The sequence below is a fragment of the Ochotona princeps genome, chromosome 11, assembly GCF_030435755.1.
Source record: "Ochotona princeps isolate mOchPri1 chromosome 11, mOchPri1.hap1, whole genome shotgun sequence".
NCBI classification, from domain to species: domain Eukaryota; kingdom Metazoa; phylum Chordata; class Mammalia; order Lagomorpha; family Ochotonidae; genus Ochotona; species Ochotona princeps.
Window position 1 is genome coordinate 17,143,047 of NC_080842.1, and position 15,814 is coordinate 17,158,860.

Here is a 15,814-nt window from a genome sequence, read left to right on the forward strand (position 1 = left end):
TCCCTAATCCATTGTTGGTGAGAGTGTGAACTAATACAACTATGAAAGTCAGTATAGAAGAGTGCTCAGACAACTGAGAATTGTTATGCCATGTGACCCACTCAGCCCATCCAAATTAAATGAAACCTACATTTGAAAAAGCAACCTGCAACTATATTTATAGCAGTACAATTCACAATAGCGAACTCATGGAAACAACCTAAATTTCAATCTTGAGAGGAATGAATAAAGAAATTATGGTACATCCAATCCATGGAACACTCAGCCATTAAAAAAACAAAAAACAAACAAACAAAAAAAACCCCGAAAACTTACCATTCACAACAAAATGTTCCTGACTGGAAACCACTATGCTCAGTGAAGTAAACCAGTCCCAAAAGGAAAAAAGGCATAAGTTCTTTCTAAGATAGCAAACACATAAGGAACATTTATGCAAACCATACAAGAGAGACCAGCGTAGTGTGTAGTAAACTCATTGTACAATATGAACTTCTGCTCCTGAATGAAAGTATGGTTCCCCGTCAAACTTATCGATATACCCTTTTGATGCTAGCTTAACTGCATTTGCCATGTCACGATACATCAAAATATCAGAAAGTTAAGCCTGTAAATTACATAAAGGGACTATACTTTTGACAATATTGGGACAAGTAAGGGGATGGGAAAAGGCAAAGAAAGAAATGGATGGGGAAGGAAGAAATCTTTATACCTACATTAGTGTATCCTGGAAAACAGTAAATTAAAAAAAAGTAAACTAGGGAGGAGTGGGAAAGGAGGGCAGAAAAGGATAGAGAGAAAATTAGAGGGAAGAAAATCAGAGTCCTTCTCAAGTAGATGGAACTCAGGAAGGAATGTATCTGAAACCGGACAGTCTGGGAGAGAACACTCACACTGTGCACGCCCTGGAAGACCTTGGGACATGGTTAAGCGGTGCTTAGTAGAGTTTCAGACTGTTGCTTCCAGGATTCTTTAAAAACAGAGTGGTCTGCTCACTGTTTCTTGAACAAAGCATGTCTCCTTCATATATATTTAATGCCAAGGTTAATAGACTTTGGCTTCAGACCTAAATCATTCCACAAAACGTCTCATAAGTAGGCATGCAAGCTTATCTGTTACCATAAATTTAATGTACAGGATGTAATTTAAGTCAAATTCTGTCCTAACAATTTTCTGTTCCCTTTCCAGGCCTAACTTCTAACAAAATACTAATAGCAATTTTATTGAGTGTCATCATCTTCCTATATTCATTAAAAACATAAGTCAGCTTAATTTTACAACTCAAATTCCCTTATGCTGCAGCCATTTTCTGTTATTTTTGATGTATACCACTGGCAAAGTTCAAAGTGATAAACTGATAAGTCAGTTATAATTATATGTAAGTGCCATAATAAACCAAGCCAAATCAAAAGCTAGATACTCCATTCTCTTCAAGTATTTTAGTGGCATGTCATTTGTTTCTTAATGAATAAACCTGATATGACTACTATTTTTAGAAAATATAAATTTGTTGTTTGGTCCAATTTACAAAAGTATTCATCATAAAAATTTTATGAAAGCAGAACTAATGAGGTCATCTCTCAATACAAGCAATTCAATTTGTCTACTATGATATAAGAGTGTATTTGTGAAAATTTAATTTATATGTTTGAACACAAAAACCATTCATCTGTTAGCGAAAGTAACATTTGAAGATGGGTATGCATTTTTCTGTGTGTACATATATTGTTTAATTTATACTTAAAATTTCCACAGTCCCTGTTATCTGCAGCACTTGGTGGTAGTTAGTGATTGCAATGAATGAAATTGCTCCTCTACAAAATTTAAATCTTTCACTTTGTTATTTGAAATTTAAATAAAATATTTAGTATTTTTTGATTCAAAAACCTTTGCATAGAATATTCCAAAAAACCTGATGAAAACATGAAGTTACAAGAAAATTTCATTTTGTTGCAAATACTTTTTAACACAATACATTTTTCATTATATGCTTTTTTCCTATGAGCTTTTGGAAATTTTTTGCATACTTAATTTTTTTAAATGTATCAAATGTATTATTTTATTCCACTCTTCCACAGATTTTCCTGATGCCTCTTTGTGGACAAAATTTGAGAGAAAATATCTTGTCACTATGGTGTCACAAATTTTTAAATATGTGACTTCAGCTGCTAACCAATTCTGCAGTATTCTTGAACTGGTCTTCAAGCACTTTCCTGGGTTTCAAAATTAACTTATTAAGTCATAATAATTAATTAGACATAAACATATACAAAGGCTGCATATGCATAAATACATTTTGCCAATTACATCTATATAAATCACATTGGCAAGAATATTGATTCCACTCTGTTTAATATAACCAGTCTCTCCACATTAAATTTCTCTATACAAGCAAACCATATTGCACAGAATAGCATTTCAATTGTGTGTATGCTTCACTTAAATTCCACATCTGCTTTGTTGACATCTTCTTTGGACAAAATATCTGTGTAGATCCTTAGGAGGAAAGTGACATAGAATTTGCACACATTTTAAAATATTATTTGCTTACTAAGGCAGCTAAGTTAGAAGTGATGAGGAAACTGGCATTTTTTTATGAAGCTTTTATAGTGTGAGAGAGGCAGGACCAGCAACAAACACAATAATATCTAGGAAGAATTTCCTATAAATTTTTGGAATCTCCTTTTCAAAGTCTTTTTTTGGAAACTATGAAAAATTTGATATCTATAGCCAAGTTCAACTACACTTACATATTTAGTGGTCTCAAAGATTTCACATTAGTGATGGTTTTCTACCAGGATGCCACTAAATAAAAACCCATGCACTCAAACTATCCTAAGCTTACTACCAAGAATCGGCTCATCATTTCACACATGTAATACAAATACAGAATTCCTGAAAAATACGTAAACAAATTACTTAATTTAGGGCAATGAATTGTTGAAAAGCAATTAAATCAGCATTGGAAATCTAGGTTCCAGTAATTTGGGTTCCATATACATCAGGTAATGTGATTTGGAGTAGCTGAATTCCTAAATGCAAATGAAGATAGTATTTCCATGCCTATATGGCAGAAAGGATTAACTAAGGTGGAATTATTACATGCTGTGTAATGCAGAAATTTTCATGATAAACAATTCTGAACTGCACTCACTAGGTGCTTGGGTGACTCTGGTTCTTACATTAGTGAGTACATAACTTAGCTGAAAGATATCTATGAGCCATCAATTCTTCCATTTAAATAATGTTTGCAGATGCATGGTCTCTTGGCTAATGGATGTCTACAATGTGTTTTTTAGAACATTAAAAGCATTTAGGGGAATGGCATTTATCCTGGCAGAAAACATACTCATATCCTCTATCAGAGTTTATGGTTTTAGTTCTGACAATGATTCTGGACTCTGGCATCCCATCAATGCAAACCTTCACAGGCACTGACAATGGCACAGGAACTTGGGTTCCTGGCACTATTTAAATAGTCACACTGCATTCCTTGTGCCAGTCTCTGATGGAAGCATAATTTGGACAAAGCATCAATAGATGAGGTTTCTTTCTCAAACAAATAATATGTTTTAAAAATATTTTATTATTTCAAAGTACGTATTTGAAAAAATGAAAAGGAAGGAAGAAAGGACGGAAGGACGGAAGGACGGAAGGACGGAAGGACGGAAGGACGGAAGGAAAGAAGGAAGGAAGGAAGGAAGGAAGGAAGGAAGGAAGGAAGGAAGGAAGGAAGGAAGGGGGTTGAATTGTATTGTGGGTGAAGGGAGCAAGGACACTGATTTGGGTCTTCTGCCAGGGCGGTAGTAATCAAGACAGCCTGGTACTGATACAGAAACAGAAAGGAATACCAATGGAATAGGATAGAAACATCTGAAGGGAGTCCACACATGTACAGCCATTTAATCTTCTATAAAAGAACAGAAAACAACCCAGGGAAGATAAAAAGTCTCTTCAATTACTATGCCAATTAATTCCATAATGATGTAAATTTTTTGCTGATGGTATGTTGGAGCTTTTAATTGATCGGGATGATACTCTGCTGGCTCTGTCTTCAGACCAGAGAGGGTATACCTATGAAGCCGTTGAACTTGACTGGACAATAAGATGCTGGACTCTATGTTTGGTATATGCTTGCAATGAGGGACTCTCAACTGAACTTGAACTGTGGTTATGCAACAAAGTGGAGGAATCCAACATGGTGGGAGGATTTGGGGAGAGGTGGGGAGAATTCCAGTACCTATGAAACTGTGTCACATAATACAGTGTAATTAATGAATAAAAAAAATAAATGCTATTGGGACAATTGGATAGCATGTTGCATAACTAAGAAACAAGATCCTCACCTTTCACCATACACTAATATCAAGTCTAAAGGGATAAAGGATCTAAACCTAAACCCACAAACCATCAAACTTTCAGAAGAAAATGTAGGAAATACCCTACAAGCTACAGGTGCAGGCAAAGACTTCCTAGAAAAATAATTCAAAACAAAGGAAAGCAAGACCAAAATCAACAAGCAGGACTACATCTAAGAAGCTTCTACACAGCAAAGGAAACAATTAACAAAGTAAAAAAGCAACCAGCAGAATGGGAGAAAATCTTTGCACACTACATAGAGGACAAGAGGCTGATACCCAGAATATAGAAAGAACTCCAGCATAACTGTAAAAACAAAACAAACAAATCAGTTAAGAAATGGGCAACGTAAATGAGCACCTTTCAAAGGATCAAATCCAAATGGCTAACAGACATATGAAAAAAGGGGCAGATTTCCTAGCAAGAAGGGAAATTCAAATAAAAACACCAAGATTCCACTTACCTCCAATAAGGATGGCCTACAGAGAGAAAACTACCAATACCACCTGCTATGGAGCATACGGGAAAAAGGAACCCTACTTCATTGCTGGTGGGAATGTAGGTTAGTGCAGCCAGTGTGGAAGGCAGTATGGAGAATACTCAGGCAAATGAAAATTCACCTATCATATGACCCAGCAATCACACTCCTAGGAATATATCCAAAGGGCGTGATACAAGAGAAAGCACCCTTGTACCCTTGTATTCATTGCAGTACAATCAACTCTGATGATGTCCCGCCCACATTGTTGGGAAACACTTCAATAACAGCATGATGGACTTATACAATTGTTGTCCTTCATGAAGAGTCATAATTACAGGGGAAATCAATGGGGACAGAAGAGGGACCTTGGGGGAAGGGCCCAGGCAACTTCAGAGCCTATGGAACTATATCATAAAGCAAAATAAAATATTTTTAAATGTAAAAAATTAAAAAATAAAATCAGTACTTGCTCTAAGCAAAGCTTACTAGAAAGAAAATTGAGCGTTTTATTAATGATTAAACACAAAGAGGGAACATAGGAAAACAGTAACATTAGAAATCAGAGGATATATCTGTACAGAGCAATTTTATATGAAAATAAAAACAAGAGTTATGTTATTATAATAGTAGAACCAATTCTGTGAAAATAGGAAACTGACAATTTCACTTCAGAAGAGTCACAATTACTAGGCAATTTTGTGGAGTTCAACCACACCTGTTTTAAGAACAAGTGATCCTCTATCATTTTAACCGATTTTGTGTATAGGTAAATCATTACGGATGCCTATAAAATATCAAAGTGAGATTGAGATAAGTACTCAAAATTTTAAAAAGTACATAGAAAAACACATTTTCACGAGACATGTGAAAATACTCAAAATAAGATATTAGCACGCTTAATTTACACATTTACTTGATGGTCCACAATTCTGGACAGGGAGGTTTGTGCCGGTGATATGAGGATTACCTCATGGGGATATCCTATCATGCAACTTATATAATAAATGAAGTGACACAAATGATCTTGATACCTAAATATGTGGCCAGATACATCTCTTTAACCTTCCAATTAAAACAATAATGAAAGGATGACATTCAGTCTTCATGTTACTTGACCTGTCACAAAGAGTTGCTCATGCTTTGGACCCAGCAACAGTAGTTCTCTCTGCTTCCAGGGTGTCCATCCTGGTTTTGCTGCTACTGCCCTTACCCCTTGCCCTTGCTCTGTAGTTGGACACTTTTCTTACTGAGCTCTTCCATACTGAAATGCATGAGGGTTCATTCTACATTTCTATTATCCATTCATCCACTCATTCATTCCTTCATTCATTTCTATTTGCTCCTTGGCATTTCCTGAGTAATTGCAGGAAAAATTGTGGACAAAGGTATGTTTCCTTTGGTGCTAAGTGCTTTTGAAATCCTTGCATTTTAATGCTGATGCTCCTTGAAACTTTTGAAGGGACCTCATATTTGGGCCTGAGTATTTGCATTATGTAATTTCTTTACTGTTTAGCATTTTTATTGTTATTATTTTCTATGATTAACTTTTGTAGTTTATCTAACTTAAGTCTCCATAGGCAAAATGAAATTTAGATCCATAAAACTACCTACCTACTCATCTAGTGGACAATATAAGACTGTGCTTCTAATATTGGCATACTCTCACTTTTTAAACTCTTTCCCATATTGGTACTGGTAACTGTTCAGATCAAAAATATCTTTGTACCCTATTACTTCTCTTTTTCCTTTCTTACTTCTTAAATATATATGTCATATAATTTTGTAGCTGTATTCAAAACACACCTAAAGAATTGACAGAACACTTGGTCTGGGTGAATGATCTGCCTGACGCACTGTTAGATCCTGATGGCTAGTATTTTGTTGAGGATCTTTGAATCTATGTTCATCAAGGTGATTTCCTTCTTCTAACTAACCCTGGAATCACTTTGCTATTGTTTTTCTAGCTTGTTCAACTGTAAGGTTAGCTCATTACTTGGTGATCTTCTAGTTTAACGTAAGCATTCACCGAGATGAACTTTCCTCTTAACACTGTGATGATTGTGTCCCATAAGTGTTAATATAATGTGTTAATGCCTTCATTTGTTTCAAGCAGTTTTTTTTAATGTCCCCATTGATTCTTCTCTAGCCCATTACTCATTTATCAGCTTATTATTCAGTCTCCATGTGTTTGTATGTCTTCTTGGGTGTTTTGACTTATTGGTCCCTAGTTTCACTGCATGATGATCTGAGAAGATGCATGCTATCATTTCAATTTTAAAAAATTTGCTGAGGCTTATTTTGTGGCCTATAAATGGTCAATTCTGGAGAAGGTTCCATGTAACTCATAAAAAATGTGTTTTCTCTGTAGATGAAAGGGTCGGTAGATATCAACTAACTCCATTTGATCTAGTGTCTGGGTGAGTTCTGTTTGTTGAGTTTCAGTCTCATTGATCTGTCCGTTGATAAAGGGGTATTAAAGTTCCCCATTATAATTGTATTGGAGTCTAATTCTTGCTTTAAATACATTAATATTAGTTTCATGTAGCAAGATGCCTTGGTATTTGGCACATATACATTATGGTGATCTCTTTTTGCTGAATGGATCCTTTGATCATTATATGGTGTCCTTATCTCTTTTAATGTTTTTACATCAAAGTCTATATTATCTGATGTAAAAATGGTTACACTTGTTCATTCTTACCATTAGCTTGGAATATGTTTTTCTACCCTTTCAATTTCAGTTTCCACTGATCTTTGTTGGTGAGATATGTCTCCTATAAGCAACAGATTATATATATATATATATCCAGTGCTCTAATCTATGACATTCAATTGATGAGTTTAAGGTGGGTGTATGGTCCTGTCATTTTAGTAATGAGTTATTGTTTGAATTAATTATCTGTTGACCTTTAACTGGATGCTCTCTACATTTGCCTTTGGTTTGGTAGTTGCTTTTCCTTTTCTCTTTCAAGAGAATAACTTTGAGTATCATTTGTAGAGCAGGTTTGGAAGAGGCAGAAAAACACACTATGCATGATAACACCCATCAGATAGTGACAAACTCAAATACACAGGATATTTGGTAACTTTTTGGCATTCAATAAAATAACAGACATTACTTTGTGAGTTAAGCATTGTAGAAATGGTTTTTCTGCTTTTGTCTGCTACACTGGCAGCAATAACTCTGATGTCTGTGTTATATGAAGGTCCACTTTAAGGCTCATGGTGCAAATGATGAAACTGGTGCAAAGTGCAAAGGCTAAGTACGTTTATGAGACACTGCTGGGCAACACAACCAAGAGGGAAATACAAGCTTGGCTCTGGAACTCTAGTATACTCAAAGCTAGACACCATTAATAACCATAATGATGTGCTTGGTGAGCCACAAAAAAGTTTGAAATATAACAAAATGAAGGAAATGGTTAGGTTGTACTCACAACACCCAAACAGTTAACTTTTCTATACTTTTTCTAATTGGAAAAATGAAAAAAAATGAAAAAAAAAATGAAAGAAAACCTATTCACATGAGCCTTAAAAACTACCATGTGCTTTGTAAGAGACATGTAATGATTATAGGAAGAAAAATTTTAAGAAATGTCTCTGAGCCTTTCAAAGAAGAAAAACAGTTTGAATGTGTTCTGTAATATACAAAGGAAGTCCTGCAAAAATTGAGACACAAATCCTCCTGGGATAAGGACTCAGTATTAAGAAGATGTCATTTTTGACAATTTAAATATTATCATATTATGAAATTTGACAGCTGTTCCTTAACTTCACTTGGAAGAAAATCACAATAGGCAAAAAACATTTTAAGAGCAATAGCCAAGAATTATCCCTATGTTTTATGACGTAAGGTTTGGGTTTCTTCCAAGTCAATCAATAGATCAAAACTGACAAAGCAGAACTTATTCCACATATATCTGAGTATGTAGCATATGAGAAATATTATGTCATGTCAGTATATGAGAAATTTACGTCATCATTGATGGCATAAATGGGCTAGTGGGGTTATGGTATAAAGGGCTACCAATGATTCATAACAAAGAAATGAAAAAAAAAGAAAGGGAAGAGAAAGGCAAAGTAAAAAGGGAAGGGAAGTAGTTGGAGGAGAAACAGTGGAAACAAAGAAGGGAAGGCAAAGAACAGAAAATGGAAAAGAAGAATCCTACATAGTAATACACGTTTGCCTTTGGTTTTGATAGTTGCTTTTCCTTCTCTTTCAAAAGAACATCTTTGAGTATCATTTGTAGAGCAGGTTTGGAAGAGGCAGAAAAACACACTAGCCATGAAAATACCTATCAGATAGTGACAATTAAATAGACTCACATACACAGGATATTTGGTGTAACTTTTTGGCATTCAATAACAAACATTACTTTGTGAGTAATTAAAAATTCTTTCTGGCTACATAATAGAAATTAACTACAATTCCTTTAAAATGAGAATTTTTGTATGAGTTAACAAATTCTGTGATACCTGCTTATGTTAAAAATTTGGAATAGACCTGATAAATGGATTAGATTATCTTACAGAACCATAGAGCCTGGGTTTCTCTCCTCCTTTAACCCATATCTCTACTAGGAAAAGAGTGCAACACCCTGCTAAAAGTCTAAATTAACAGACTAATCTGCACAGAGTAAAGAGAAGTGACAGACAGCAATGAAAAAAAAAAAACCAAAACAAGAGAAAACATGGAGTCCTTGTCAACAGAAAAATTCCTCCTGAGGGAGAACAGCTATTGAGACCCACAGAATCAAAACTGCCACACTACAGGCTACAGTATAGGCCCCAGGTCCAGAAGGTGATTACAGTCTATGTCTTCCTTTCCATAATCTCTTCAGTTAAAATAACTAAACTATATCTGCCCTATCTCAAACTGCAACTCAACAGGAATAAGTCAAATTAGGTAAGCTCTGGGCCCGGCGGCGTGGCCTAGCGGCTAAAGTCCTCGCCTTGAAAGCCCCGGGATCCCATATGGGCACCGGTTCTAATCCCGGCAGCTCCACTTCCCATCCAGCTCCCTGCTTGTGGCCTGGAAAAGCAGTCGAGGATGGGCCAAAGATTTCGGACCCTGCACCCGTGTGGGAGACCCAGAAGAGGTTCCTGGTTCCCGGCTTCGGATTGGCACAGCACCGGCCGTTGTGGCTCACTTGGGGAGTGAAACATCGGACGGAAGATCTTCCTCTCTCTCTCCTCCTCTCTGTATATCTGACTTTGTAATAAAATAAATAAAGCTTTAAAAAAAATTAGATAAGCTCTTTGTAATGCAACTTTGGTATAAATCACCATATAAGATAAAAGAGAACTTTCAGACTTCAGTAAATATCTGAGAATAAAAACACCACTGAGTGTAAAATACATGAAGTAACAAGTACAAATATGGAGAATAGCAAAATGAAAGAAAACCGTAGATAACAATTTCTTCTATTTATAGAAATATAGATTTAAACTACCTAGAGAAATTAAGGTAGTTATGAGAACAAAATCACCCAACAACAGAAATATTGCTTTTTCTAAAGAACTCAAGACATGAAGTTAAAAGATTTTCAGCAATACAATAGAGAAAATTTTCCTGAAACAAAAGAAGCAAAATGGCAAAAATACACTAGGAATCCAAGCAGAATACTATGTCCTCAACAGGTGAGTAATACCAGACTGTCTTAGCACTTTTTATGTTAACATTCAACATTAGGATTTAATAAAGACATTCACAAATAACACAGTAAGAATGAATAAAATAGCATCTCTGAGAAGATTAAAGTACATGATCAAATATTGTAAGAACAATGAATTTCAGTAATTAAAAACTTAAACAAAACTTATTAACAAAGACATGTAGGCAAGCAAGGAATTAGTTCAATAATGAGCTGAACAATAAGACCATCCATAACAAAATGTGGACTGATGATGAGTTTTGTAGTAAACATAAATACAACAATATTGCTTCTGTATAATTTGATTGCCCATTTAGAAAGGGCACATTTTCAAAAAAGAGAGTCATTGCTATAGATAGACTCAAGTATGTGTAGATTACTTGACCTGGTATAAGCATCTATTGGCTTTTAGAACACGACCATCCCAGGTACTAGATTAGGTGGATTTGGGCAGATGTGTATTTTTGGGCAACTGTGCATTGCCTGCTGCCTATAAATCTCTGTTGCTACCTTTCTATGTATATGATACAATACTTTCACAGCAGAAAGTAATTTAATTTTTTTAAATTTCATGTAGCAGAATAAAAGACTGGTGAAATAGGAAGATGGCAGTGGACTGGCATTAATAGAGGGGAAATGCACATTGAAAAACTACCCATAGTCTTTAATTGAACTTAACTGAACTGTTAAGTTTGATTTGAATAGTCTTGCTGACAGAATTTTACCATTAAAAAGTTCAAATTCATGAAACCACTGAAATGGATAAATGAAAAAAAAATTATTCCTAATAGTACCACTGAAACATGTTTTTAACCTAAGCATTAAGCATCCTGCTAAGTTTCAACCAAATTCATTTTAATAATGAGAAGATTAAGATGCGGAAAAAAATGTGTCTGGTTCTTCTGCAAGTGAACAGGTACATGCATTGAGGGGCAAATGAAACTGTAGTGTGAGTCCTGCTTCCAACTGTGGTTCAGCAAGTTAAGTTTGGGACACCTGCAACTCAGAACCATGTACATGAACAAAGGTCCCACCTTCATTTTTAATTCAGTGTCCAACTCTGTCCTCTTTCTCCTGTGTCACTCCTTCAAATAAAGTCTAAACTATTTTTTTCTCATTTTGAACATGCATCTTTTCATTGTTTATGTAAATAAACTTTCTAAAGGCTAGTGAACCATATCCTCCTACTTCAAACCAGGTCTACTTCTTGAAGCTCTCACCTGCCAAGACTCATCATGCCTCCTTACTCTCAGGATCCTGATAAGTGATAGTAAGAGGACACAGAGGGAGGAAAACTAACAGGGCTGAGGGTATGGCAAGGACCTTATATCTTCCAATCAATGTAGTGCACTTTGGAAATGCTTAGGAGTTTGAGCTAATCTCTGCGCCCACCTCACTCACTCAATGAATGTTAAGAAGCCCATTTGCCACAACTTTACACTAACAAAATTAGAGGTCTATGTTCTTTGGAATGGCTGGAATCAAATACTATTTTTGTTTCTCAGAAGAATCTAAGTTTATACTTGTTGCTGTAGTCTCACTAATGTCTCGGTTAGAGAAACAAACTTGGTGACCCTCCTGCTGACACAGGGTTTCAAAATGCTTCTTTAAATTGTGGGCCCTGGAGCAGTTATTACTAATTAGTCTAAATGGCTGTCATAATAAATCATCCTTGTTATCTTTGCACTTATTACTAGGATGTATTTCAAAAAAGCTTATTTTCAGTTACTCTCACATTCTTCCTAGGATAACTTGATTTTCAAGTATAAATTTACACTTTCCCAAATATTAAATTGTCCATAGCTCTGAAGAAAAGTAAGCAAATTACTGTGAAGAGTGGTGACTCCTAAACAAGGGAATACTGATATACATAAACCTGCTAGTTATTTTTATTTTCATGAAAACAAGTTAAAAATATTACTTTTTTATCCTAAATTTATTCAGCTTGAAAATTCCATTACATGTGTCTTTATGTTATCTACCTTACTAAAATTTGAAAAATGGTGTCAAAACTAAATTCCCATTACCCAGAATGCAGTTAATGTACTATTAATGAAGCTAAGCCAGTTTACTTATTAAGCAATTAAAGATAATACAGTTTTCCATGTAAAAGTGTCATGAAAAACAGTATTTTGTTCTGTTTTCACTTTGACACTAACAAAAATTGCTTTGATGCAAATTACTCAAATCATGAATTAGTACAAAGTACATTTGATATGGCATTATATTAAAAATATTAATAACTACTTTGGTATAAAACAATATCTATTAAATGAGATTAGTATTTTCTTGCAGCTTTACTGAAAACTTTCCATTATTTGATTGTTAACAAATACATTTCCATATACACAAATTTATTCCACATACAGACATCTCCCTGGAGAATAGGAGTCTCATAAGACTTTACATCCCTGAAATATTTGCTATTTACAAATATAATACGAACCAAAACGAACAATTACTAAGTTTCAATTTTAACCTTTAGCATACTAAATGAACCACACACACACACACACACACACTTGAAGGATATAAATTGTAGTTCATTTCAAAAAATGTGTATCCAGAAATGTGTTAAATTTATAAATTAAATCATTGTGTCCAATAAAGAGGAAAAGTTAGATATGTACTGAATTGAAATCATTCATTTAAATCAACATTATTGGCAAAAATCTCTCCAACTCTGGTAAATACCCCTTTTGGAATACCTATCATTGCGTTTCTGTCAATTGAAACAGAGATATATTTTTATAGGCTAATATGAAGTAACACTGTAATTTAGTTCAGTATTATCCTCCAATTTGTAAGTTTTAAACTAAACACTAAACTCCAAGACTTTTCTATTGTTACATATTTTCATTTCCTTAAACAGCTGTTTAGCTAAAAGAAACTACATTTTGAGAGGACAAAGGAACTCTGTCCTCTATTTCAAGCTAAAAATGTAACTTCTAAATTATGCCTTACGGTAAGCCAAAGCCAGGATCACATACCTTTCTGGAATGAATTTCTTTCACATACAATGGAAGTAGAAACTCAGATATACCTTCCAGTCGGATTCCCTTCTTGGTGACTCTCAGATTTCCCATACCATCCTACAAGCAATGAAATATAGTTCACTTTGAGTTACGTAGAGAATGAATATCTGCACTTTTCTTAGGCCTAAGTTGAGAAAACAATGAGCTCAAATCAGTGATTTAAGGAAAATGAGAGATTAAGTCTACTTCATAAATGATTGCAGCACATTGCATGCATGTAGAGGACTCTATTTAAAATGAACAGAAAAGTGGTTTACAATGGACCTGGTGTTTGCCTCAGTTGTGCAACAGCCTAATATTTACCTATTGCATAAATATTTTAGTTTCTTCATGAATCATTCAACTATTTATTGTATATGTCACTAGCTACCTAATTATTTTATAAACTTCACTTGCAGCAATAATGTATCCATTTCACAAGTATACAAATGATTCCATAAGTTACACTTATACAATTATTTAAAATAATAATGAAGGGTTAGCCAGCATTAATAAGTAAGCTGTTCTGATACTCAAAGTACTAGTAAACATGTGTGTGGTATTTTAGAAAACAGCATTGTAGGGGTAGAGGAGAAATAAGTACACAAATAATGTCCATGAGATGAAGAAAATGTATAAAAACAGAGTTACTGGTAACTCAACAAAGACAATTAGTTTATGGTTGGTAAGAAAATAAGAGGGAAGACATTGGCACAGGGGAAAGTCACCTTTTACAAGTCTTATATCCTGTAAGAGTGCCTGGGTTTCAGTCCCAGTTCTATTCCCAATAGCAGCCTAAGAGACTGTATGTGAAACTCCCAGTAATTTGGTCCTTGCTTGGAAAATCAGAGATCTGAATTGAGGGGTGTGAGTGAGAAAGAGAAACAGATACTTGTTAAAGTAATGGATTCTGGCTGAATCGAACTTGGTGTGGGAATTAAAGAGGTAATTTTTTAAAGCAAGTGCAGGAACTGGAACCGGAAATGTCTCAGAGAACAAACTGACTAAAATAAATGAATAAATAACAAAGAAATAAATAAGAATTCAAAGGAGCAATGAAAGCTTATTTCAATGAGAATACAGTTTTATTATTTTCTTATTAAAGTAAGTTTTTACTGAGATACGTTGCTTTACAGAAATTATATTCTTATGTTGTATGTTCAGAAATGAAAATGACCTCTGATTTATTGAAACTGTCACTCTTTCCTGGCTCTATTGTGGTATTTGCAATACCATACATAACTGGTAACAGAATTGAATTCAACATAAGAAACTCAAATTGAGAAATATACTTGGAAGGAATGCCAGAAAAGCACAGTAATGCAGCATGCTTAAGACGCTAAAAAAAAACGACACTTTTCCAATGAGTGATGATTATTTTCTCATTAGGTAATAACAAGTAGTACCAGAACATCATCGTTGAGCTGTTAAGTCAACATACTCAAAGGATAGCAAATGGCAATAAGTCAATGACCATGATCAAAAGATGTTAATAAATATGAGAAAAGTTTCATCATCAGAAAATAACTCATTGGATTTCAAGAGATTGGTGAAGGGCGGAGACCCGGATATAAGGAGCTCTGAAGACCAAATAAATAAGTCAAGTGCAAAATCAGAATTCTCTAATTTTGGAAAGCAAATTTGAACTCAAAAAGCTAAGAATGCTAACCTTACTATACTCAGGGAAAGATGGAGTTAAGTGTAGGTACATTTTTTCCACGAACTTTTAAAGATCCCCCCATAATAAGGCATGTGATTTGTATATTTTTTTCTAAAGATATTGACTAAATCTCATAAAGCAATATTCATATTTAGCTGTATTTAAAACTATTCATGGAAAAGTGGAATTAGAAGATGGTTTTTGTAAAAATTCTTTGTAAAAAAGTCTGTAAATATATTTAACACTGCATGGCATTTTTAAATATATACTGTCTATGAGCTTTCTAAGCATCAAAATTTTCAAATGCTTGCTAGAAAGAACTGTTACGAAATTGTCTCATCTTAATGCTGGGAAAAGGCCTAATGCCACTTATGAACTATTACAAGAAAAATAAGAGATTTATAAAATAGAGTAAGTTTCCATTTCAATGCTAATTTTTAAAGAAATTTCATAAATAGCAACAGAAGAGGACAGCAAATGTTGTATCTGCTGTTGCTTCCACCACATGCTTAATTTTTAAAACTTCACTCTTAAAATCAGTATTTTTCTTGTATTCTACATTTTACATTCTATTCATTTCGTATATGCAAATAAATTCATATAACCTAAAACCCATTTGAATACATAAGACTGTCCTTAAAATCCTGAG

The 15,814-nt window shown here is 34.4% G+C and overlaps 1 protein-coding gene across 2 annotated transcripts in view; it reads right to left on the reverse strand.

Moving 5' to 3' along the window:
* The window catches only part of SGCZ (sarcoglycan zeta), a 1,025,749-nt gene that overhangs the window by 150,208 nt on the left and 859,727 nt on the right, over nt 1-15,814 (reverse strand). For both annotated transcript variants that reach the window (XM_058669862.1, XM_058669863.1), the window contains exon 4: nt 13,482-13,583. In XM_058669862.1, the coding sequence (XP_058525845.1) occupies nt 13,482-13,583 (102 nt within the window). The remainder of the gene's footprint in view (nt 1-13,481; nt 13,584-15,814) is intronic.